This window comes from Erythrolamprus reginae, chromosome 5 (genome assembly GCF_031021105.1).
Source record: "Erythrolamprus reginae isolate rEryReg1 chromosome 5, rEryReg1.hap1, whole genome shotgun sequence".
NCBI lineage: Eukaryota > Metazoa > Chordata > Lepidosauria > Squamata > Dipsadidae > Erythrolamprus > Erythrolamprus reginae.
The window spans coordinates 54,413,606-54,438,443 of record NC_091954.1 but is presented as its reverse complement, the minus strand read 5'-3'; the positions used below and the strand labels follow the sequence as shown (position 1 = coordinate 54,438,443).

The following is a 24,838-nucleotide window of genomic DNA, read 5'->3' as shown; positions in this document are numbered from 1 at the left end:
TTACGTGCTCTTGTGTTGTTGTTGTTGTTGAGGGTGAAGTAGTCACTAACAGAAAGGACATTATGGTGTATGATCTTATGAACGTATAGTGCAGTCATTCCTTCTCCCGGCCACGCTTTATTTTTCTACAGATATCCACGGATCCTATTGCCGTCACGTCTCTCCCCAAGCATAAAGTCCATTCGATTCCAACCTAGTTCGCTCTCAACCGGACGCTGAGGCTGAAGGGACGCGGCTGACTATTCGGCGGCCGAGGAGGCGATGTCGCGAGACTTTGGAAATCTCGGGGACAGGCAGGAGAGCGTCCCCGTTTCCTAGCGACGGTCCTAAGCGGCGATCATGGCGCGCCGGGAATCTTACATGCGGAGGTCCCAGCCGTCGGAGTCGGAGCGACGGTTTTCTACGATGGATCTCAAACACCAGGCTGCGGAGTATTACCGGAGCAACGAAGTACCGCAGCGCTTGGAGGAAGTACTCAATACCATGTTCTACCAGCGTCCCGGGGATCTCTACGGATATCTGGTAAGCTAAACTGGACAGCGGCACCTGTACGCGCAGGCGCACTAAAGGGAGGCAATAGCACCAGCAGAGGGAATTTTTTTTGGTAATTGACCATGTACAGATAATCCCCCGATTTACAACAGTTCGTTTGGTGAATGTTCAGAGTTATAACGGCTCTAACAACAGTGGCTTGTGACCGGTTTTTTTTACACTTACAACCATTGCAGCATCTCCACAGTCAGGTGATCAAAATTCAGATTAACACTAGCATTAGCATTTAAATTTATATACCGCTTCACACTGCTTTACAGCTCTCTCTAAGCGCTTTACAGAGAGTAAGCATATTGGGCCCATATTTTACCAACCTTGGAAAGATGGAAGGGTAGGTCAACCTTGAGCCTACTGAGATTCGATCTGCCAAACTGCTGGCAGCTGGTGATCAGCAGAAGTAGCTTGCAGACAGATGCTTGGCAACTTAGAATGAAATAGAATAGAATTCTTTATTGGCCAAGTGTGATTGGACACACAAAGAATTTGTCTTGGTGCATATGCTCTCAGTGTACATAAAAGAAAATATAGATTTGTCAAGAATCATGTGGTACAACACTTAATGATTGTCATATGGGTCAAATAAGCAATGAAGAAACAATCAATATTAATAAAAATCTTAGGAGACAAGCAACAAGTTACAGTCATACAGTCCTAAGTGGGAGGAAATGGGTGATAGGAATGTTGAGAAAAAACTAGTAGAAATAGAAGAGTACAATTAGTAAAACTTTTGACAGTGTTGAGGGGATTATTTCTCGCATTCGGGGAAAAACTGTTCTTGTGTCTAGTTGTCTTGGTGTGCAGTGCTCTGTAGTGATGTTTTGAGGGTAGGAGTTGAAACAGTTTGTGTCCAGGATGCGAGGGGTCAGTAAATATTTTCCCTGCCCTCTTTTTGACCCATGCAGTATACAGGTCCTCAATGGAAGGCAGGTTGGCAGCAATTGTTTTTTCTGCAGTTCTGATTATCATCTGAAGTCTGTGTCAGTCTTGTTGGGTTGTAGAACCAAACTAGTCAGTTATAGAGGTGCAGATGACAGACTCAATGATTCCTCTGTAGCATTTAGCATTAGCATTTAGACTTATACTGTATACCGCTTCACACTGCTTTACAGCTTCACAGTGCTTTACAGTTTTTTTTTAACCCTGCTGTTCTGTTTAAAAAAAGTTACAAATCTTCTGTTCCCGGGTCACCCTGACCCGGACCGAAAACTCTTCATTTGCAGTGCTTATGTTTGGTCAATTTGAATACTTTTTTCACTTGGAAAGTAGTCTGAACATTTCTGCACACAATGATATGAAAATTGAACTGAAGAAATTAATCCTTATTGGTTTATTTTGCACATAAATATGCCTCCCCCCCCGTTTTTGTGAATTTTCTTTAGGTTTATTGATAATTATGCCTGCAAAATACATTCTATTTTACTAAAGTTGGTGTGGGATTGGTAGCTTGAACATTTCTGAACATAATGATATGAAAATTGAACTGGAAAAATTGATGCATATTGGTTTATTTTGTTGATGAAATGCACGCCACCCCGTTTTTTTAAAATAGTCTTCACTTTATGGATAGTTTTGCTAGCAAAATACATTCTATTTTACTAAAGTTGGTGTGGGATTGGTAGCTTGAACATTTCTGAACATAATGATATGAAAATTGAACTGGAAAAATTGATGCATATTGGTTTATTTTGCACATAAATGTATGCCTTCCCCCATGTTCAATTATTTCAATTTATATAAAAATTATGCTGTTAATTTCAAACTTACATACTTTTTTTTAGTAAAATGGATTTGTTTCATAAAATTAGTTCTCTGGCTACAATGTGGTTGATTTTCAAAAGGATATTCCAAATATTTCTAGCCAAATATGTATAAAAAGTGACAATAATGGCACACAGCAAGGCCGAGGGGTGGTGGTAGCCCTTTTGTGGCAAAAATAAACCAATAAGAACCATTTTTTCCAGTTCATTTATATTTTCTTATATTCATAAATGTTCAATTTAGTATATCAAACCTTTTGGGGGGAAATTCCTTGGGGATTTGTAGCCTTAAAAAATAGAAATTGACACGAAATTCAGAAAGGATGGGGGGAGGGGCTGTTTGATCAAAATAAAAATATAAGTCTCAATTTTTCCAGTTCAATTTTCATATCATTATGTTCATAAATGTTCAAACTAGTTTTCCAGTTGAAAAAGTTTTCAAAAAGACCAAATTCAAGTACCTAAAAAAAATCATTTTGGTCCGGGTCTATATGACCCGAACAGACTAAACGTGACCTTTTTTTTGCCCAGAAAAAAAAATTTCCCCCCACCCCCACAATTTTTTTTTTGATGATCAGCATTGTTAAATTGAGTAAATGAATGCCTAAGATTTTAAAGAATATTTCGGATTTGGAGCATAAAAAAATAAAAAGTGAAAATGGTTGCAAGCAGCTGAGGGGGGGGGGCTTATTTCTGATGTTAAAAAACCAGTAAGAATCATTTTTTTCAGTTCCTTTATATTTTTCTTATATTCAGAAATGTTCAAGCTACCAATCCCACACCAACTTCAGTAAAATAGAATGCATTTTGCAAGCAAAACTATCCATAAATTGAAAAAAACTTTCACAAAAACGGGGGGGGGGGGCGTGCATTATATCAGCAAAATAAACCAATAAGATTTACTTTTTTCATTTCAATTTTCATATCATTGTGTGCAGAAATGTTCAGACTACTTTCCAAGTGAAAAAAGCTTTCAAAAAGACCAAACATAAGCACTGCAAATGAAGAGTTTTCGGTCCGGGTCAGGGTGACCCGGGAACAGAAGATTTGTAACTTTTTTTGCCCAGCAAAAACTAAGCCCCCCACCCCCCAAAAAAAATTCTCATAGAGAGAACCCCTGAAATGATGAACAGTCATGAAATTTCAAGTTTCAGATATGCAGGGAAAATTTTTTACAGGGACTCAAACTTGGCTTCGGGTCAAATAGACCCGAAACAGAACAGCAGGGTTTTAAAAAAACAACCCAAATCAATCTAGATTGTGAATGAAGATCAGCCTAGATTGCCAGTTGGGATCCTCATTCTAGGTCTTCAAACTGAAGATCACATCTTTTGTTTTGGGTTACAGCTCACCTCCTGTAATCTTTTTTTTTTTTTAACTGTAGCATCGTCTTTCACTGTAACATAATAAAGCATGATTATACATTGATCATCTTCATTCTTATTGCCAGAAAAAAGCATCTGTCAACTGTTTGTCTCTTATCTCTCCAATCTAAGATGAATTCTTATTTTTTGTACACGTTATCTATTATCCTTAATTTTCTCTCTCTCTTTTTCTCTGTGTATCTGCACATATTCTCCCACAGTAACCAATATTGTTAAACAGAGAAAGGAAACCCATACCTAAACTGCTGCTCCATGTGCATCATTAAGGAAGAAATGTATTATCATCATCTTTTATATAGTAATAAACTAATTTTGGATAGAACAATAACAAACATCAAAACAAATAGGAAGTATTCCCTCTAGACATCTAGACATTTTTCAATGGCTGCTCTTACTTGAGCATGTTTATCTACATGCTGGGAAATACTGCTTTGTTTCTGCATCTCACTAATGAAAACAAAATTATGATTGACATACCACAATTGTATACCAAAGAGCACTTTTCTACCCATTTACATATTACTCAAGACTCCTTTATTATATTATACTGTCTTCTTCTAATTGAAAACTAAAGAGGATATCAGCTCTAGGTGCCATGATGATGAAGTATACTGCTACAGCTACAGGATAAAAACTGCTTTGCAAACCCTTCTATTAAGGCTGCCTAATCCTGCCATTGCTGTATTTCAGTCCAGTAATGCTGAGCCTCAAGGTAACCAAAGTTCTGCTATTTTGTTTTCTCTGACTTTTTTTTAAAAAAGAAACTTGTTCTAAAGAACTGAAAATGGGAAAATTTATCTATGGTAACATATCCACAGTGTGGCCTGGACTCCAACCTGGGTCACCCCAACAGTCCCATTTCCTCCCTTTCCAACATCAAAAGAAGCAGAACGTGGAAGCTTAAGACATTGGTGGTCATGATAAAACAATATTAATTTTAGATATCTTCATCCAAGATTGTGGTTCTCTTCCAGACCCTGGACTTCCAATCCATTTGGTACCCTATGGTCTTTTTAGGTTGCTTTCTGGAGGCATACAGTTATCAAAGCACTGCCACCATAAGCTATGCCTTGACATGCCTCAAGTATTTTGTATCATCCGCACATCTTTTTGAGTTTTTCCACAGCCTCCAAGAAAAAGGATTAAGAAGTTTAAAAATCTCAGGTGTAAGTACCCTAAGTGAGCAAGCTTTTTTTTCAATTCTGAGATGCTTTTCTGAAAAGACTTAGAGTTCATCCTTAAGTCTAATGAAAAAGAATTGGCAATTACTATGGTAGTGTTGAAATAAAAAAAAATCAATAGAAGGAAAAGAGCCATTAGGTCCAAAAGAACTGAAGGTAAAGAAACAGCTAAAGAAACATCAATTGAAAAGAAAAAGGACAGGAATAAAAAGGACCAAGAAAAAGAAACCATATCCTAAAGAAAATATTGGCAGTTAAAATCTGAAGCCAGTGTATAATCTGCTGGGTGCTCAGAGCAGCCTGGTTTCCTACATCATTAAACAATTTGGTGGAAAGGAAAATGGGAGAGTAACAGTTTGACAACTCTTAAGTGACATCAGGAGCCAATCTCGATTAAAGCAAACTCTTCATCTGCTATTTTAATACAAAGCAAAAGTCAAGCCTTTATCCAGGCCTCTGTCCTTCCAACTCTGCATATCTCCAAATTCCTTTCTCCTATACCTCCCCTGCCTGCCACATATTTGAGCTGCTCTTCCACCACAGTCCTGCGCTAACACTGCTGGCTCCTCCTCCTGTTCTCTTCAATAATGACTTATTTTGTAATAACTTCCTGTTGGGCAAAGACTGCTCTGGCACAGGTATATCCATATACTCAGACTTGGACACTATGTTTTATCTTCAGTGGTGGGGTGGCTTAGAGCAGTGCAGAAGATAGAATGGTAGTAAGATAGATGTGAAGGACCTAAACTGATGATTGTGGTGACTTGGATTTGGATTCTTGATCGTAGAACCCCCATTTCAGTAGCTGGAGGTGAGCTTATAAATGAGGTTTTTTTATAGAGTTAGAAATGGGAGGGAGGGCACAATGCTTTAAAGTGAATCTGCTTCCTACATGTTCTAGTTCAGTGATGGCTAATCCTTTTGACACTGAGTGCCAAAAGTGCGCGTGCATGAAAGGGTGCACACATACACCCATAATGAAATTCACACATGTCCTCCCGTATGCCTTGCACCTGTGCGCATGACCCCCTTGTGCCCACATCTGCGTATGTGCACATGACCCACGTGTGTGCACTCTCGACCTTGTGTGTGCATCCATGACCCCTGTACATGCCCCCGTGACCCCTGCATATGCGCCTGTCACCCCTGTGTGTGAGTTTCACCCCTTTACATGTATATGCATCTCCTGCCTGGACCCTGCCCCCCAAGCATGTGTGGCAGAGACCCCAAAACTGCTGGCCAGTGGGAGGCACATGCATGGCAGAGCCGTGCCTGCAGAGAGGATTCTGCGTGCCACCTGTGGCACATATGCCATAGGTTCACCATAACGGTTCTAGTTGGTGTTGATTATGAAGAGGGGTCTACGCAGTCCTCTTTTATTCAGGGGGCCTCAGGTCTCTTGTTTCCCCTTTGTCCCTTCTCCTATTTAACTACATGAAGCCATTGGATAAGATTATTTGATATATTTGATATTATAAATTAACTGAAAAAGTAACTGAATTTAAACATTCCTGGGATAAACATGTATCCATCCTAAGATAAAATACAGGAAATAGTATAAGGGCAGATTAGATGGACCATGAGGTCTTTTTCTGCTGTCAATCTTCTATGTTTAATGGAGTATCATCAAGATGTTATAAATCTCCACCAATGTTCCAGGAAAGTGATGCTGTTCAGGTGCATATCCAGTGTCTGGAGCCTGGATGGGGAGCAAAGTGCTTTGATTGGACCAAAGGCATCTTTTTAGTGTTTGTGCCTTCCAATCAAAAGTGACTGCTGGCAAGACCTTGCATTTTTCTTGGGAAGAGTTTGGAAGTAGTTTGCCATTGCCTGTTCTCTAGGACTGACAAAGTGACTAAGGTCGTCTTTGGCTCTAAGATGGGACTAGTTTTCTGGTTCCTAGCCTGGTGCCTTAACCATTTCACCAAACAGATTGTCTCACAAGTAGAATGACTTTGGATTTCCTACTCTAGTGAGATATGGGAGTTGGTGACTTGTCATTCTTGATAGTCAGTGGGATACTAATACACCATCAGATAGAGTTGGTGCTTAATTTGTGGATCTTCCTGGGTTCACAATTCCTAGTAGAGCAGGAGTTAGCAGGTGCGGCTGGGGGAGGTGTGGCTGGGGGAGAAAAGTTCTAACCTTTCCTAGACTGGGAGACCTTGTTCACTGACACTCACATTTTAGTTATCTTTTAGTTGGATTAATGCACTGTGATCTACATTGGTCTGTCCTTGAAAATGATCTGATCCAATCCGTCCAACCTAAAGCAGCTTCTTCTGGGTTCTTCATATTTTGCCTTTGTTATTTGGTTGATGTATGAGTTGCATTAGCTTCCAGTTCTCTTCTGGACACAGCTCAAAGTGCTAGCTGTTATCCTTAAAAGTCTAAATTGCACGGGTCAAGGTCACTTGTAGGATCACCTTTGCTTGAGGGTTTCTATCTGTCCTAACAAATTTCATACCTTAAATGTTATCATCTGGTAGGTTCTCAAATACGTGCTTTTTTTGTGGCTGATGCTGTGATTACCTGATTGTTCATCACAAGGAATCAGTCTGAAGGAATTAGCGGGTAGAAACAAGGTTACACCTACTAATCAAACACAGAAACGCAGCTTGAATAGGCTGTACAACACAGCAGAATTTGTCACAGATTGACTGAAAAGAGTCCAGATAATCTATTTCAACTAGGGATGAAGTTTTTTTCCCTCTCCAGTCTATGGCTACAAGAATTAGTAATTAAGTGAACCCCCTAATACATTTAAGGTACAAAATATATTGCAATTGTATCTCTGAAAGCCTTTGAATCTAATTGCACTAATTATTGATCTTCTAGGCAAACTTCTTCTCTGAATTATCAAAACCTCCAGTGATATGCAAATTAGAGGCTAAAAGTGTGCTGGATGGAACTGGCCGACCAACATTAGAAGTTGACGTCTTTTGTCGAGTTAGAGACTATGATAAGGTATGAGTTGTGTTGCAGTTAATTCTCTATTTGTTTATACAATTTCAAAGGTTACCAATTCCCCCAGAACTGGATGCAGCTTGTAATTAAATCATTAAAATGAAAACACATGTGAAAGAAAAGCAATACAACTGACCAGAAGACAAAAGCAAAAAGCAAAGGGGCTCAGCCACTTTCTTAACCCAAACTTTTGACCTAGCTTGATTATTAATTTGATCAGGAAATGATATAGCAGATCAGACTATTACCTTCCTGTTCCATGATCCTGATCTTACTTCCATCTTACTTCTACCACCTCTTTATGAGTGTTGTTTAAAAAAAATATACATATATTCCTGTTTTATGTGATTTCTGTGCCTAAAGTTTTGATTTCCTGCAGTTCAGTTAATTTGGGGCCAAGTTAAAATTCTATTCTCTCATTTTGCAACTGGGAAAATGTCCTTTTATATTATTTTATACACCATCCAATATGGTGAAGGAATTACAGAAATTAGTCAGGTTTTAAATTTTCATTTGAAAATATATTTTATTCATTACACATGCATTACGTAGTTCATTACACTGAATATATCATTTAGTTAGAAGAATTAATATTATTCTCTTTTATTCTTTTGCTTCTTGAAAAATGGCATTAAAATTTGTTCAAGATATATATTAGGGCAGGGGTCCTCAAACTTGGCAACTTTAAGACTTGTGGACTTCAACTCCCAAAATTCTCTGAGAGGTTTTATTTTATTTGTTTGTCAAATATGTGTACAAGATAGCAGGTATATGTATAAACATGAACATATACAAAGTAAATACAGATAAACAAAGACAGCAAGACATGCGCTTATCCACGCCCCTTACAGACCTCTTAGGAATGGGGTCAGGTTGACAGTTTAAGATTAAGGTTTTGGGGGCTTGGGGATGAAATCACAGTGTCAGGTAGTACATTTCAGGCATTGATTACTCTATTGCTGAAATTGTATTTTCTGCAATCAACTTTGGAGCAGTTTACATTAAGTTTATATCTATTGTGTGCTTGTGTATTGTTGCAGTTGAAGGTGATGTAGTCATTGACAGGTAGGACATTGTTGCAGATAATTTTATGAACTTACACTTGGTCATACTGAAGGCGTAGGATTCTGGAAGTTGAAGTCTGGGAGTTAAATTCTGGGAGTTGAAGTTCACAAGTCTTAAAGTTGCCAAATTTGAAAACCTCTCTGTTAGGGGAACATTATAAAATATTTGCTCAGAGTATTGATGAATCAAAACGTCACATAAAAACTTGTTTATGTTAAAAAGAACTACATTAAAACTACTATAAAATAAGTACAAGTGAAATAAGAAGTTTTGAATAAAAAATTACTGTAGAATTAAAAACTATGAATTACCTTGGATAAATACTTGAAGTGAGATAAGTTTATGATGCATGTCAGTGGAAGTGTCTGGGGAAAAAACATACATTAATAATAAAAAAGCTTTTAGTAGAAAGTAATTTCAATGTCATGTTGTCTATGTGAAATTTCAGTAATAAACACCTTTAAATATTGTTCCACAGTTGATTTGTTCCAGCATGATCTCATGTCATGCTGAAATTCTTGAAAATCCTTCAGCAGAAGCAATGGATGCAGATGAAAAGGAAAGATATGAATCTTTGAATTCAGCAATTGAATGGATAAATGAATCACTGAATGAAATGCTCAGGGGCCTTCAACCTAGTGACCAACAAAATATTGATGAGTTATTAAAGTAAGTGCCTCATTTATTTTGTTTGCTAGGAAGTTTTTTTTATATATTTGAAATTCCATTATGTTGTAATTCAACATTTGCAAACAATACACTTGTGAACGTGAAAGAGTACTCTTTAATAGTTATTAGGACTTTTTGTTACACAAGTCCGTTTTTCACTACTCAGTAAATATTGCTATCATAAGTGCTCATTATCAAAAAATGTCCATCCACTAATAGCAATACTGAATGGATAAAATAAATCAGTGATATAGGTATCAAGAAGAAGGAGAGGATGGCAGCAATATGAGTGGCAAGATTTCAGGGGCTGCCATAATGCAAGAGAATACAACTCAATGCTTTCTATGGATTTGGGAATATAGCTCCCATTATTTGTCATTGGACTTGCTGATGGAGCCCACCAGAAATATAGATCAAAATAGTCAGACTCTACCTATATACATTTTACTTTAAAAGTTACATAAATAAATGATAAAAATGAAAATACAGTGTATAAAGAAAAATTAGAAAGATTAAAAAAATAACAGAAAAGTGTAAATAGTTATTCTAAATAAGAGAAAAAAAGAAAATTGAATACACAACTTCTAATCTTCTCTACAGTAAATATAATAAAACTTGTTATCCATCCTTTCTCTTTCATTACAAGGTTATGTCCCTTCTATGCAATACAGTGTGCTGCAGCCACCTAAAAAGCCAATACAGTGGTACCTCTACCTAAGAACGCCTCTACTTAAGAACTTTTCTAGATAAGAACCGGGTGTTCAAGATTTTTTTTACCTGTTCTCAAGAAACATTTTTTACTTAAGAGCCCAGAAACATTTCTCAGGAAATTTGAGAGCGGCATGAAGGCCCAGCCAGTTTCCTGCCATTCCCCCTTTAATCCCGGACATCTCAGGCTTTTCTGGGCTGCCTGAGGAGCCTTTCGGTGGCGCTTAAGGAGGCTTTGGCAGTCCAGAGCGAATGGAGCATTTTCCTTTCTCTGGCTGCTTGGAGAGGGAATAAACCACTTTGCTGTGGTGACTCCCTCACACTGCCTCCCATACACCCAGTGCGAGGTTGCCTGGGTGTCTGGGCACAGAAAGGCAAAAGGGGTGCTTCGCCCCGGCCGGATCAACTTGGCTTCAGCCAAACCGAAGAGTCACCACAGTAAAAGAAAGGTGCCGGCTACAAAACAAGTAAGCGAGAGGAGTGGGGAGGCCTTCAGCATGGGAAGGAAGAGGAAGCAGGTACCACCACCACCAGCAGCTACCTTTCGGTCAAAGGAGCTGGAGATTCCCCCTTCTCACCCGCCTGGGTTTCTCTCTCTGGCGCAGTGTATGGGAGGCAGCCTTGAGCCAGGTGTATGGGAGGCGTGTGCTCCTTCTCGCTGCCTGAGTCCCTCTTTTTTTTTTAAGCCTTAAAGTTTTGGATTTTTTTTATTCCCCTCACCTCAACTTCTTCCTTTAGCAGCGATTGTCCTCCTCCTCTTCTTCTTCCTCCTCCTCCCACCCAAATTCCGAGCTTTTATTTCTTTCCTAATGGGTTTGCACACATTATTTGCTTTTACATTGATTCCTATGGGAAAAATTGCTTCTACTTACAAACTTTTCTGCTTAAGACCTGGTCACGGAACGAATTATGTTCTTAAGTAGAAGTACCACTGTATAGTCCTAGGCTGCATTAACAGAGGGATAGAACCCGGATCACATGAAGTGTTAACACCATGTTATGATGTCTTGGTAAGGCCACACTTAGAATATTGCATCCAGTTTTGATCGCCATGATATAAAAAAGATGTTGAGACTCTTTAGAAAGAGTGCAGAGAAGACCATATATGAGGGTCTGCCACAAAGAATAGGAAGTCAAACTATTCTCCAAAGCACCTGAAGCAGGACAAGAGTACATAGTAATTTTTAAAATCAACATTATTTTTAACCTAGTAATACCATAAAAGGCCAAAGCCTCAGACTCTATCTAGTTGTTTCCTTCTCCAATTAATATTTTAAAAATGTATACAATATAGGATACTATATATTTACTTTATATTTATAATCACAAACTGATTATAAAAATGGATTCAGGCACAAATTAATTTGTAGGTAGCTAAAAATATAGAATTATTCCTTTTTATATACAAACTGAAATAAGATTTCTGTAGTTTTATATTGGATAATAGACAATTGAGTGGTGTCTCAAAGCACCATTCTAGACAATAATCTGGAAGAAACATTTTGGGCCAATTCTCAAGGTCTGTTTGATGCACATAAAGAATTTATGAACTTATGAATTTTGGTTCCCCCAACTGGTGTGTATAATCACAAGAATTAAGAAGCAACATCAGAGTAGAAAAGCGTAATTTCCAAAAGGCAGCACGCAGGCAATAAATGGGTACATATAAAAGTGTAAATATTTATAAAGCTAAAATTTGCAAAATTTGTCATTCACAATAGTTCCCCATTTATTTTATTTTAATTGTTTATTTTAGCATTTTGCAGAACGTCTTGGTCCTAAGGACAGGGAAACTTAAAACTAATGCAGTGGTGGGTTGCTAGCCGGAACGCCTAATTGGGCTCCCCTCCATGGCTCTGGAAGTACCATAAGTTTGAGCGGAATTATGTTTCTGTGCCTGTGCAGGTAGCAAAATCGCACACAGAGACCCAGGTGCACCCGTGTTCTGGTGAGGTTTTTTGCTTCCGCGCATGCAGGAAAACTTACCGGAACACGGGCGCACCTGCGTCTCCGTGCGAGCCCAATTAGGCGTTCCGGCTAGTAGCCCAGCCCTGAACTAATGACAATATCTTCAGCAACACATTCAAATTCAGTCTCAAAATAAAAATGGAATATGTTTTTATGTGTCCCTTCCATCTTATGAGATTGTAGACTTTGCATTTGCTAAATCTAAAACAGTGATTAGTCATGCTATTTCCTTTTATCGCAGTGATTATTTTACAATGAAATTTGAACAAGACAAAGCAAAACGGGAACCTGAAAAAGAAAAAGAAAGTCAGGAAACGATGCCCCCTCCTTCTCCGTTGGTCACTGTACCTCCTGGAAAAAAGAAACCAAACAAAGCAGGTTAGCAAATGAAATTAGGATAAACGAAATGGTCTTACACAATCATTCAGTTACTTCTGGCTCTTCATAACCTGCTGGACACTAATTTTCCCTGGATTGTTCTCTCAGTAACTCATTTTTTAGTTCTTGAAAACTCCTGCTTGCATCATGAATGATGGTAACTAGCTACCTTGTCTTCTGTAAATCTATTTTTTAATCCCTTTAATTTTGCTAAGCATGAGGACCTTTCCATGATTCCTGCCTTTGTATTTCGTGTCCTCACTATTTAAGCTTTAGCTTCGTTGTTAGTGTTTTTCAGTCAATAGTCTGTAGTCAATGTTACTGTATTTGGTACAATAATTTGTTCTTTCAGTGCAAGGTATTTTTCACTGAGGTGTGTCATTTAATGCCTTTCATATACATGCGCTTATGTGGGAAAACTGTAACCTTGATAATATTTATCATTGCTATCAATATCATATATCTATTCTTTAGTATTTTTGGCAGCTCTTCTACTAAATGGAAGGGGTTTTTTGTTTTATTTCATGACCACAGTCACATCCTTGTCATTCCCTGCAAAAGGAATCAGTGGTTAAAAAATGGGCTTTTTCCTCTCGTTTTGTCCCTTGTGCCTTGTGTAAATCTTAATTTGCTGCAGACACCAGTAAATACCATACCTGAAGATGAGGAAATAATGTTAGTAAATACCTATTTTAAAAAACTCTGAGGAAATATTTAGTTTTTAGACTCTTAATTTATTATTTATTATTTTATTTATTATTTGGATTTGTATGCCGCCCCTCTCCGAAGACTCCATGAAATAGTCTCCATGAAAAATAAAATATATTTGAACGTAATAAAAGTAAAATTTCGCACTTTATGGCATATTTAATTGATTGTTGAGAATCTATGGAAAATATATCCATACTATGACAATTCATCTATAATTTTCATTAGATGAACTTTTTGATCATAAAGAGGATCAAATTTATGGTGTGCTTCAAATTAATGTATCAAGTACATCTCAATGTTCTTGAGAATGTTTATGTTCTATTGCTTAAAGAAGCTGTTAAATATTTGGATCAAAAGTCAATTTTTTTAATAGCACCCACACCCATAATTAGTGTCAGATTTTTAAATGATGCAGGCTTTTCTTTAACATTTGAAGAAATAAAGTCACAGTGGTAAATTATGATAGTTACAATTTATGCATGGTATGTTTGTATGTATGTTTGCTTAGTAAATGGTTTTTTAAAAATATTTTAAATTATAATTATTAGATTTGTCATGAACTGTTTTATTTTGTTGTGAGCCGCCCCGAGTCTGCGGAGAGGGGCGGCATACAAATCTAAATAATAAATAAATAATAAATAAATAAATAGTTGTGTCCTGTGCTACAAAATTCAGCTAATTTAAGGTACCTAAATGGGAGCTAAATAGTTTTCCAAATGTACCTTGCAATCTGATTTTTTAAACATAAATATTATTTTGAAAATATTTATGAAAAATGAACATGATGAAAAAGTCAATAAAGAGAATATAGAAGAAGACATTTTTGCCTAAGGAATAAAATTTCAGCAGAGTTTGCGATATCTACCATTAAAACTTTAAGATGATATAAAATTAACGTTAGAAGGCTAGATGGATACATAGGAAAAGTTTAAAATGCACTTAGAATTATATTTCTTCAAATTCCTATTTCTGGGCGAGCGCCTATGACTCCAGTTAAATTGTAGATTAAGGAAAGTGAAGGTTCTTCCTTCATTTGTTTGGTTTTCAAAGGTTTAATGCAAAAACTGTTATTTTATTTAGTGTAGTCTTGATAACATTAAGCAGAAACGGAGTACATCCCTTTTCTCCTGTGTTTTTAGGCAAAAAAATATCCGTGATAGAAAAGCCAATAATTCCAGCAGAACCCCCTGAACCTGTACTTGTGGGCAGTTTGGCTATTGGATGTACATCACTTGCTATTGCAAAGACTGCGGCAACTGTTGGTGACATGCCTTTGTACTCATATATTGCTTTGCTGAAAAATGATCAGGTACTTTTCTGTGGATTCAGAATGCTTGATTGAAATGGGAACAAGATGACATATGAAGCCACTTCATGCTCTGTATAGTGTGTGTGATTATACATGGGGTTTACAAATATTTTTTAGTAAATTTCCATAATTTTTATAGTTATTTAGATTTAGATTCTTATATATTGTTGTATTTAATGTTGTACGCTGCCCTGAGTTGTCTCAAGAAGGGGGGCATAGAAATCTAATAAATTAAATATAAATAGATAGATAGATAGATAGATAGATAGATAGATAGATAGATAGATAGATAGATGTACTTAATCAATTGTAGCACCATAGACAATATGGTAGATGTGAGCAGCTCCAATTTGCTATTTTTTTCAATTTGATGAATGCTGCATTTACATTTATGGTCAGCTGAAACTTCTTGCTTTTCAAAAAGTGATGAAGCAGAATTTTCAGACTACTGTGTTTCATTATTAAACATGGACGCCTGATCATGATGATCACTATAAATAATGTATTGTAGGGAATACTGTACTTCCCTGTCCCTGTAATGACTTTCTTTATATGAGGTAATAATAATTATGAGGTAATTATTAGCTCATAGAATAGAACAGAATAGAATTCCTTGTACATGCAAGGAATTTGTCTTTGGTGCATATGCTCTCAGTGTACATAAAAGAAAAGATAAATTTGTCAAGCATCATGAGGTACAACACTTAATGATTGTCATAGGGTACAAATAAGCAATCAGAAAACAATGTTAATATAAATCGTAAGGATACAAGCGGAGAGGGGCGGCATACAAATCTAATAAATAAATAAATAAATAAATAAATAAATAAATAAATAAATAAATAAATAAATAAATAAATAAATAAATAACAGTCATAAGTAGAAAGAGATGGGTAATAGGAACGATAAGAAGACTAAATAGTAATAATAATGCAGCCTTAGTGAATAGTGGTGAGGGAATTATTTGTTTAGCAGAGTGATGGTATATGGGGGAAAAACTGTACTTGTGTCTGGTTCGCTTGGTGTGTAGTGCTCTATTCCATTGTTTTGAGGGTAGGAGCTGAAACAATTTATGTCCTGGATGTGAGGAATCAGTAAATATTTTTACAGCCCTCTTTTTGACTCGCGCAGTATGCAGTTCCTCAATGGAAGGCAAGTTGGCAATAATTGTTTTTTTCTGCAGTTCTGATTATCCTATGATATATTAAATATTATCACCTCATATAATTACATCATATAATAATTAAATGGGATTTACTGTGATCACATATGATGATGCCACCAGTTTAGATGGTTAAAATTTACTCTGGGTGCTAGTTGTTATCTATAGGCATTGATAGAAATTGATCTTACCTCAGGTTCAAAAATTAAATAGACATGGCTATTATAGGGAGAGTGCCAAAATTGTTGGCAAGTTAAAAAGCAATCTGGAAAGATGACCTTGGTAAAAGCAGTTTTGTGAATGAAAATAAAGTCTTCCTAGATTTCAAGTTCCCAGAACAAGCCTGAAAGCTAACAATAAATCTTTGGTCCCAGTGACTGATTCAGATTGCAACCTGTCAAACCTGTTTGTATTATTGCTAGGACAATTGCATGATTATTCCTGTAGGAGAGAGGGAATGGGGATTTTGCAATGTCCTTCCCGCAGGAGTAGAGAGGGAATAGGGATTTTGCAATGTCCTTCCCGCAGGAGTAGAGAGGGAATGGGGATTTTGCAATGTCCTTCCCGCAGGAGTAGAGAGGGAATGGAGATTTTGCAATGTCCTTCCCACAGGAGTAGAGAGGGAAGAGGGAATCCAGTCAACGAAGCAGTGGAAGTGATGTGCCGGTGCCTGGAGGCTGTTGGGGCCTGGATGGGTGTCAACAAACTCAAACTCAACCCAGACAAGACGGAGTGGCTGTGGGTCTTGCCTCCCAAGGACAATTCCATCTGTACATCCATTACCCTGGGGGGAGTATCATTGACCCCCTCAGAGAGGGTCCGCAACTTGGGTGATCCACAGCTCACATTAGAGAAACATCTTTCAGCTGTGGCGAGGGGGGCGTTTGCCCAGGTTCGCCTGGTGCACCAGTTGCGGCCCTATTTGGACCGGGAGTCACTGCTCACAGTTACTCATGCCCTCATCACCTCGAGGCTCGACTACTGTAACGCTCTCTACATGGGGCTACCTTTGAAGAGTGTTCGGAAACTTCAGATCATGCAGAATGCAGCTGCGAGAGCAATCATGGGCTTTCCCAAATATGCCCATGTTACACCAACACTCCACAGTCTGCATTGGTTGCCAATCAGTTTCCGGTCACAATTCAAAGTGTTGGTTATGACCTATAAAGCCCTTCATGGCACCAGACCACAATATCTCAGGGACCGCCTTCTGCTGCATGAATCCCAGCGACCAGTTAGGTCCCACAGAGTGGGTCTTTTCCGGGTCCCGTCAACTAAACAATGCCGCTTGGCGGGACCCAGGGGAAGAGCCTTCTCTGTGGCGGCCCCGGCCCTCTGGAACCAACTCCCCCCAGAGATTAGAATTGCCCCCACCCTCCTTGCCTTTCGTAAGCTGCTTAAAACCCACCTCTGCCGCCAGGCATGGGGGAATTGAGATACTCTTTCCCCCTAGGCCTCTACAATTTTATGCATGGTATGTCTGTCTGTATGTTTGGTTTTATAATAAGAGTTTTTAACTGTTTTAGTATTGGATTATTATTATATGCTGTTTTATTGCTGTTGTTAGCCACCCCGAGTCTACGGAGAGGGTCGGCATACAAATCCAATAAATAATAATAATAATAATTTTGCATACAGATTTATTATTATACATTTTATTTTTCTGGTAGCTAAATTAGTCTTATTTGAACATTCATGTCTAAAATTGGATATGATTTTTAATGAAATTAAGCTTTGTCTGTCTAGTCAATCTTAGATGCAAATAGTACATATAAATATGCAAATACAGTCAACTTTCCTTTATAATCCAAATAATATAAAAGGTAGTTTATAGTAAAACATAATATATGATTAAAGTAGACTTAGAGAGCCAGGCTTTTATTTTTAGTATAACCAGTAAAATGCTACATTCTTCCCCATTTAGAAGATGCCAAAAGAACTGGTTATGCCACTGCCAATTATAACAGTTTTGAATTGTGGAAAATCATCACCTGGAAAACTGAATTTAATGAAAGAAGTGATGTTGATCCCTCCTGCCTGGTTAACAGTTAAACAAGTACTGTATGCTGTTTTATGTTGAGAATGATAAATAAAATGTTGAAAATCACTCAAGATTTTAATTGTACTGTAGTCACATTGTATTCACCATTCAGGATGGAAATCTATTAACTGTATCACTATTATTTATTAAAAATGTTGACTTGGAACTAAATTCAAAATCTGTGTGCGGGCAAGACATCTCAGAAAAAGAACTGAAAATACTGTTATGCTGATCATACTATACAAAATGTCTATTCAGTAAATAAATATGCAGAATTTCACCTGCAAGAAACATTATAGTTATAAATATAGCTATTGACATAAGTATAGATAGTTACAATAGCCTATCATTTTTCTGGCATTTATTTTGGAATTTCCAATGCCTCTTGTAATGAAGGAAAGCAAGCAATAACAACATTTAAAAGATTTAGCACAGTTTGCTGTAGAATAAAGAAGATTTTTTAAATCAAGTTTCACATTCCAAGATGATCAGTGTTAACTTGGTACAGAAGAAGCATTAATGAAAAAAATATTAAAAACATAGTTGCAATAGTTCTAAAATGGATTTGAGAAATAGCTTTGACAGGTAACTCCCAATCACCGAGATAACCTTTGAATAAGTTTAACACAAGATATATGATGATACAGTCCTGCATTGTGGCTGAAGCCACAAGTAAAAGAAATGTAATAGTAGGCTATACAGAAAGTGAGACTACTTATAGTTGGTATCAGTTTTTGATTGGGTAGACTATTAGATACCAAATATATAATTTTTGCTAAAGGAAAACTTGATTAATATAATGTGTCAATCTATCATCTCTTCAGTACATGTAAACAAAATTAACTCTGTTGTCTTAGAAGAGGTTACAAGATGATAGAATTGTTGATTAATTTTGTTCATTTCACAGTGTTATATAATAATAAGCAAATCTTTAATAAAACTGAAATGTAATCATATTGAGAGACATAAAATTAAATTAATTATCATTAAAGTATAATTAAATCTGTACAATTTCTGTACTAAACATAGGTAAGAATTAGTTAAAATGAATGGCAAACAAGGTTTTAATTTGTGTTTGTATGAGGTATGCCACTTTGGGAAATCCATTTGATAAGCACAGTTGCATCCAGGATAGGAATATCTTTGTAAAAAAATAGAAAAGTGCCTTCTCTGATTATCTTAAAGCACGAATTTGCTGATACAGGAAGATAATCCTCCTTGACATAATGTTTTATTATTATGCAGGCCCTAACAAGATGTATGGATATTCAGAAACAGATGTTGAAATTGATAGAAAAAATGAATAAAGAAGTAAGTCAAAAATAATAACATTTATTTAGAACATTCAAGAACAAATGCTAATAAATAAATATATAGATAGATGATCGATCAATCGATCGATAGATAGATAGATAGATAGCCCTAACTCATGCAGCTTTGCTATGGAATTTGGAATTTGAATTTGGAGAAAAAGTGGGGTTGGAGGGGAGGGGAGGACGAGGCAGTACATTCCAAAAAGAATCACAAAGTAAGAGATTTCACAGTCCTAAGTTGGATGGGGAGAAAAGAATAGGTTCAGAGTGATATATCCCATGTGGCTATATCTGTTAGAAGGTTATAGCTTTAGTCTGGCAAGATTCTGTCTACTAGTTGTAAAGAGAATTGGACTTGACTGGATTTCACAGTGTCATCTTTTGGCTTAGATCTAACATGTCCATACTCATAGAAAGGAAAGAAATAACAGCAAAATGGCAAACTTCATAATCCGTAAAACAAAAATCATTGCAGAGAGAGGGGGCAAAAACAATCTACCAAAGAGCTACTGTTTGGGTTGGGAAACGGAAACATACCTGAGAAATAGGATGAAATGAAGAGATGTGGTTAGTTGCACAAGAACCTTCTTTTCATTTAATTACAAGTTGCTATTTTAAACTAATACATGTTCATTATTTATAATGCTGAGTCAGATAATTGTTAGCAAGGTACAGTTTAATAATGCATTTCTACTTCAGAGCAGTATGGAATCACATACAGTTTATATTCATTTTACCTACCTACAGATAGTCCTTGACTTGCAGTTTTTATTAGTCACTGCTCAAAGTTACAGCGGCACTGAAAAATGTGACTTATGGCATTTTTTCTTAGTTATGACCTTTGCAGCATCCCCATGGTCATATGATCAAAATTCAGATGCTTGTTAGCTGGTTCATATTTATAACCTTTGCTGGATCCCGGGGTCATGGGGTCACCTTTCACAGCCTTCTGAACAAGAAAAGCCAACGGGGAAGTCAAATTCATTTAATACTTGTGTTACTAACTTAACAATTGAAGTTATTCACTTAAACAACTGTGCCAAGAAAAGTTGTAAAATGGGGCAAATTTCCCTTAACAAATGTCTTACTTAACAGCCAAAATGTTGTGCTCAATTGTGGTTGTAAGTCAAGGACTACTTGAATTTTACTGTGATGACTAGTTGTTACATTTTTCTGCATACTATGTTTTCCTAAACACTTGGTTCTTGAAAATTTCTTTGCAACAGTCTGATTCTGCAATAGATGGCAACAAAAAAGCTTCTTCACGAGATGCAGGGAAAAAGACGCCGGTAAGGAAAAAAATAAAGTGGTCCTAAGGTTAAGCGTGCTGAAAGATTAAGATTAAAATTATAAGGGAAAAAGCTTACTAGCCATCCTTGACATATTATAGAATACAACTTATTTGCTATGAGATTGCATCCTTGCAAATGATATGAATAAACTTAGTAATTGTTTTCATGTCCATCTGTTCATAGAAATTGGAAATAATAACTAGGAAATTACCTGTTTGATTTCTTGTTGGTAATGATAAATTGTATATAGCTGAAATATTACCATAATGTTACCATGGTTTGACCCAGTAGTGGGTTCTAAAACCCATTGCTACCAGTTCACGTATCCCCTTGTGCACTTGTACGATGCTTCTGCACATGTGCAAAAGCTTCTGCACATGTGCAGAAGTGTCCCAGGCAGATGGGTGGAGCCTCATGCTGCTGCTGCAACCAGTTTGCTGAACTGGGTCGAACCGGGAGCAACCCACCACTGGTTTGACCTATGAAATAACCATACAGAAAAAAAGCCTTAAAGGAGTTTAGAGCAATACAATCCATATAGTTTTACTGGAATGGTTCAAAAAGGGCAGAATTTAGCAGACTATTTTTTGTTTTATTCATAGCTTCCTGTTCCTAAAAAGATATCCCATTTAGGTTGCCTGGTAATGGGATTCGACAGTATGGAACAACCACTATCCTTGATCCAATCAGCATGCGCACTTCTTTCCTTGGAATTAGGAACAGATATGTATTTGGGGATAAATTGTGCTGCTCATGAAATAATGGACTATGTAAGTTTGATTTTCAATAATTTATCATTGGTTTTCCTCTTTTGGGGGACTTTGTTATGATAATGGAGGTGCTGGTATGATGAGTCAAATGTTCAATAAATTGTTAATATAAAATATAAGACCCATAATGGCACCTGAGGAAAAAAAGGCTGTTGTAAAAGCTCAGTATATATAATTCCATAATTAGGCTTGACCCTAACTGGTTTTCTTAATGGATAGCTTCATATTTAATAGATTTTGTCAATATCTTACACTCTAGACTAAAGGAAGATATGAAGTAATTGTTGGAACATATAAATCTGTCGATGAAATGGTGGATATGTATCTAGATCTGGTTAAGAGATTCCCTTCTATTTTAACATTAATAGATCCATTAAGAAAAGAGGTAAGTTCCCTTTTCTTATATATAGATATAGTTAAATTTGCAGTAACTATTTCCAACTTATGTAAATTGGATTTAAGCATCATTTTCTAATCATTTACCAATACAATTAGAAGTTGTTAAAAGGAAATTTTTGAATCTTGGTTGCACAGTGCTGGAAACATGGCATCTACACATGCTCAGAAGAAATTTTTTAAAAAATGGATTTTAAAAAAAAAGATGGCGGCACCGGACTGACACTGACCAATCCAGTTCAGTGACGTCATCTTGACATCACCAGTGGGTCACTATCAGTTCAGATGAACTGGTCCGCACTGGGAGGAACCCACTCCTGCTCCACATTCTACATACAGTATATCCTACCAATTCTGCTTGCTTTACATGTATGTGTTCATACATACTTTTTCTTCTTTCGTGTATATTTGTGTCCACATCTTTTTGTTTGTTTGTGTGTGTGGGTAAGATGTTCTTCCTGTGTATAACAGGCGCGCGTGTGTGTGGGGGGGATTGCTTTTAATAAAACTTTGATAAATTGTGTCCACATCTTTTTGTTTGTGTGTGTGGGTAAGATGTTCTTCCTGTGTATAACAGGCGCACGTGTGTGTGTGTGTGTGGGGGGGGATTGCTTTTAATAAAACTTTGATAAATTGTGTCCACATCTTTTTGTTTGTGTGTGTGGGTAAGATGTTCTTCCTGTGTATAACAGGCACGCGCGCGCGCGTGTGTGTGTCTGTGTGTGTGTGTGATTGCTTTTAATAAAACTTTGATAAAATTGCAGCACTTTTGCTCTTGCTGATTTGCAAGTCTGGATTTCAGTTCTTCAGTTAGGGCTTCTAGATAAATTAAAGTATGATTTTATTGTGTTCCTTCTTCACCCTAGTACTGTATTTAATTTACTGATGTTAATGTTAAAAGCGTATCATTTAAAAAAAAGAATTCTGGGAGTACTTTGACTTCTTGTCTAGAGCTAATGTTTGAAACTAATTCCACACGTGCCCAATAAAAAATATTCTAGTCTGTTGTTCCATTGTATTCATTTTGCTATCTTTATAGGACAGCCAACAGTGGATCCACCTGTGGAATGTTTTGGGTACCAAATGTTATATAATTGCAGAAGACTCATGCAGGAATTTGAGTAAACTTCTAGGTTCTAAAAAAACCAATATGCCAAAATGCAGTGGGCTTGTCATAAAACATATCAATGAAGCTAAAATTTTGGACCTTATACAAATGACCCAGCGATTAGATGGTGAGGAAAAAACTGTGTATCAAAATTCAATAGTAGCTTAAAAATATAGAGCTTTTTATATTTAGTAAACTAATAAATAAACATTCTTATTTATCAAAATTTGCTTTCATTATGGATTGGCAGTATAATTTGGAACTCACTTTAAAATACGTAAGTTGAATGTTTAGATATAATTCAGCTTTAAGTGGTATAGAACAGTGTTTCCCAACCGGTGTGCCGCGGCACACTGGTGTGCCGCGAGACATGGTCAGGTGTGCCGCGAAGAAATAAGCTCAGCTTCTGGTCTCGCAACTTTTTGCGAAGAGCAAAAAGTCGTGAGACTGGAAGCTGAGCTTCCTTCTTTGCGCCTTCCAAATTTTCCAGCAGCTGCAGCGCCCCGCCCGGCTGGAGTTTCCCTGGTGATGGCAGCGGGTGAGCTTTGGGGCTTGGTGCGAGGGCAGCAGCAGCGGGAGGGCGGCGCACAGCGGGAGGGTGATGGCGGCGGCAGCGGGCAGTATGGGGTGGCCAGCTGTGAGGCGGAGCTCCGGAATGGAGGCACCGACCGGCGGCGGCTGGACATTTTGCTGTAGCCATGGGGCGACGGCAGGGTGATCAGCTGTGAGGCGGAGCTCCGGAAGGGAGGTACAGACGGCGGCGGCTAAACGTGTTGCTAGACGCCGTACATATCTAGCTCTGGGCATGGACGCAGCCCCACGTCCATGCCCAGCGCTAGATATTTACGGCGTCTAGCAACACGTTTAGCCGCCGCCGTCTGTGCCTCCCTTCCGGAGCTCCGCCTCACAGCTGATCACCCTGCCGTCGCCCCATGGCTACAGCAAAATGTCCAGCCGCCGCCGGTCGGTGCCTCCATTCCGGAGCTCCGCCCAATGCCGCTGCTGAGAGAAAGAGAGAGGGGGGAGAGAAAGAGAAAGAGATAGCAAGAGAGGGAGAGAGAGAAAGAGAGAGGGAGAGGGGGGATAGAAAGAGAGAGAAAGAGATAGCAAGAGAGGGAGAGGGAGAAAGAGAGGGAGAGAGGGGGGAGAGAAAGAGGGAAAGAGATAGCAAGAGAGGGAGAGAGAGGAAGAGAGGGGGGAGAGAAAGAGAGAGCAAGAGAGGGAGAGAGGGGGAGAGAAAGAGATAGCAAGAGAGGGAGAGAGAGAAAGAGAGGGAGAGAGGGGGAGAGAAAGAGAGAGAAAGAGATAGCAAGAGGGAGAGAGAGAAAGAGGGAGAGAGGGGGAGAGAAAGAGAAAGCAAAAGAGTGATAGCAAGAGAGAGAAAGAGAGAGGGAGAGAGAGAGGGAGAGAAAAAGACAGCAAGAGAGAGAGAGAAAGCAAGAGAGAGAGAGAAAGAGGGGGGAAGGAGGGTGAGGGAAAGACATAGAGGGAGGGAAGGAGGGAGAGAGAAGGAGGGAGAAAAAGAGAGGAAGGAAGGGAGAAACAAAGAGAGATGGAGAGAGAGGGGGAAAGAAAGAGGAAGGAAGGGAGAGAGAGAAAGAGGGAGAGAGAGAGAAATAGAGCGAAAGGGAGGAAGAGAGATATTTTTTTGTCCAAACTTTTTTTAAACCCCCCCCCCCCCCAATGTTCCCCAGGATTTTGTAAATGTGAATACTGTGCCGCGGCTCAAAAAAGGTTGGGAAACACTGGTATAGAAAACTTCGTGTATCTCTTATAGTATTGGTTTGTCACATATTTCCCATCATTCTTTATGGACCTCAACATATAACTGATTTAAAAATATTAATATTGATTTTTATTTTTATCATCTAGAATTGTTCATTTAAAGAAAACAAAAAATCTGTAGTCAACAGGAAAAGATTCACTATGTTTATTTTAAATATGCTTTTAATTGATTATCTCTGCTGTAAGTGTTTTGGGGAGTGTTAAAAGCAAATAATACTTTACAAATACAGTAGTAATACAAATACTTTAGCTTTTCTAGAGTTTGTCCACAATCCAATGTAGAATAAATAAATTTAAATAAATTTTCAATAATGCTTGGCT

General features: G+C 37.7%; 1 protein-coding gene across 2 annotated transcripts in view; it reads left to right on the top strand.

Moving 5' to 3' along the window:
• Positions 1-313: 313 nt before the first annotated feature.
• ENO4 (enolase 4) overlaps positions 314-24,838 on the top strand; it is a 28,544-nt gene continuing 4,019 nt past the window's right edge. Inside the window, exons 1-11 of one of the 2 annotated variants that reach the window (XM_070752630.1) lie at positions 314-522; positions 7,714-7,842; positions 9,386-9,576; positions 12,494-12,630; positions 14,481-14,650; positions 17,737-17,868; positions 19,099-19,164; positions 20,393-20,455; positions 21,061-21,228; positions 21,488-21,613; positions 22,664-22,859. In XM_070752630.1, coding sequence (XP_070608731.1) covers positions 340-522; positions 7,714-7,842; positions 9,386-9,576; positions 12,494-12,630; positions 14,481-14,650; positions 17,737-17,868; positions 19,099-19,164; positions 20,393-20,455; positions 21,061-21,228; positions 21,488-21,613; positions 22,664-22,859 — 1,561 coding nt within the window. In that variant the 5' untranslated portion in view covers positions 314-339. The remainder of the gene's footprint in view (positions 523-7,713; positions 7,843-9,385; positions 9,577-12,493; positions 12,631-14,480; positions 14,651-17,736; positions 17,869-19,098; positions 19,165-20,392; positions 20,456-21,060; positions 21,229-21,487; positions 21,614-22,663; positions 22,860-24,838) is intronic. The other variant, XM_070752631.1, reaches the window with a different exon arrangement.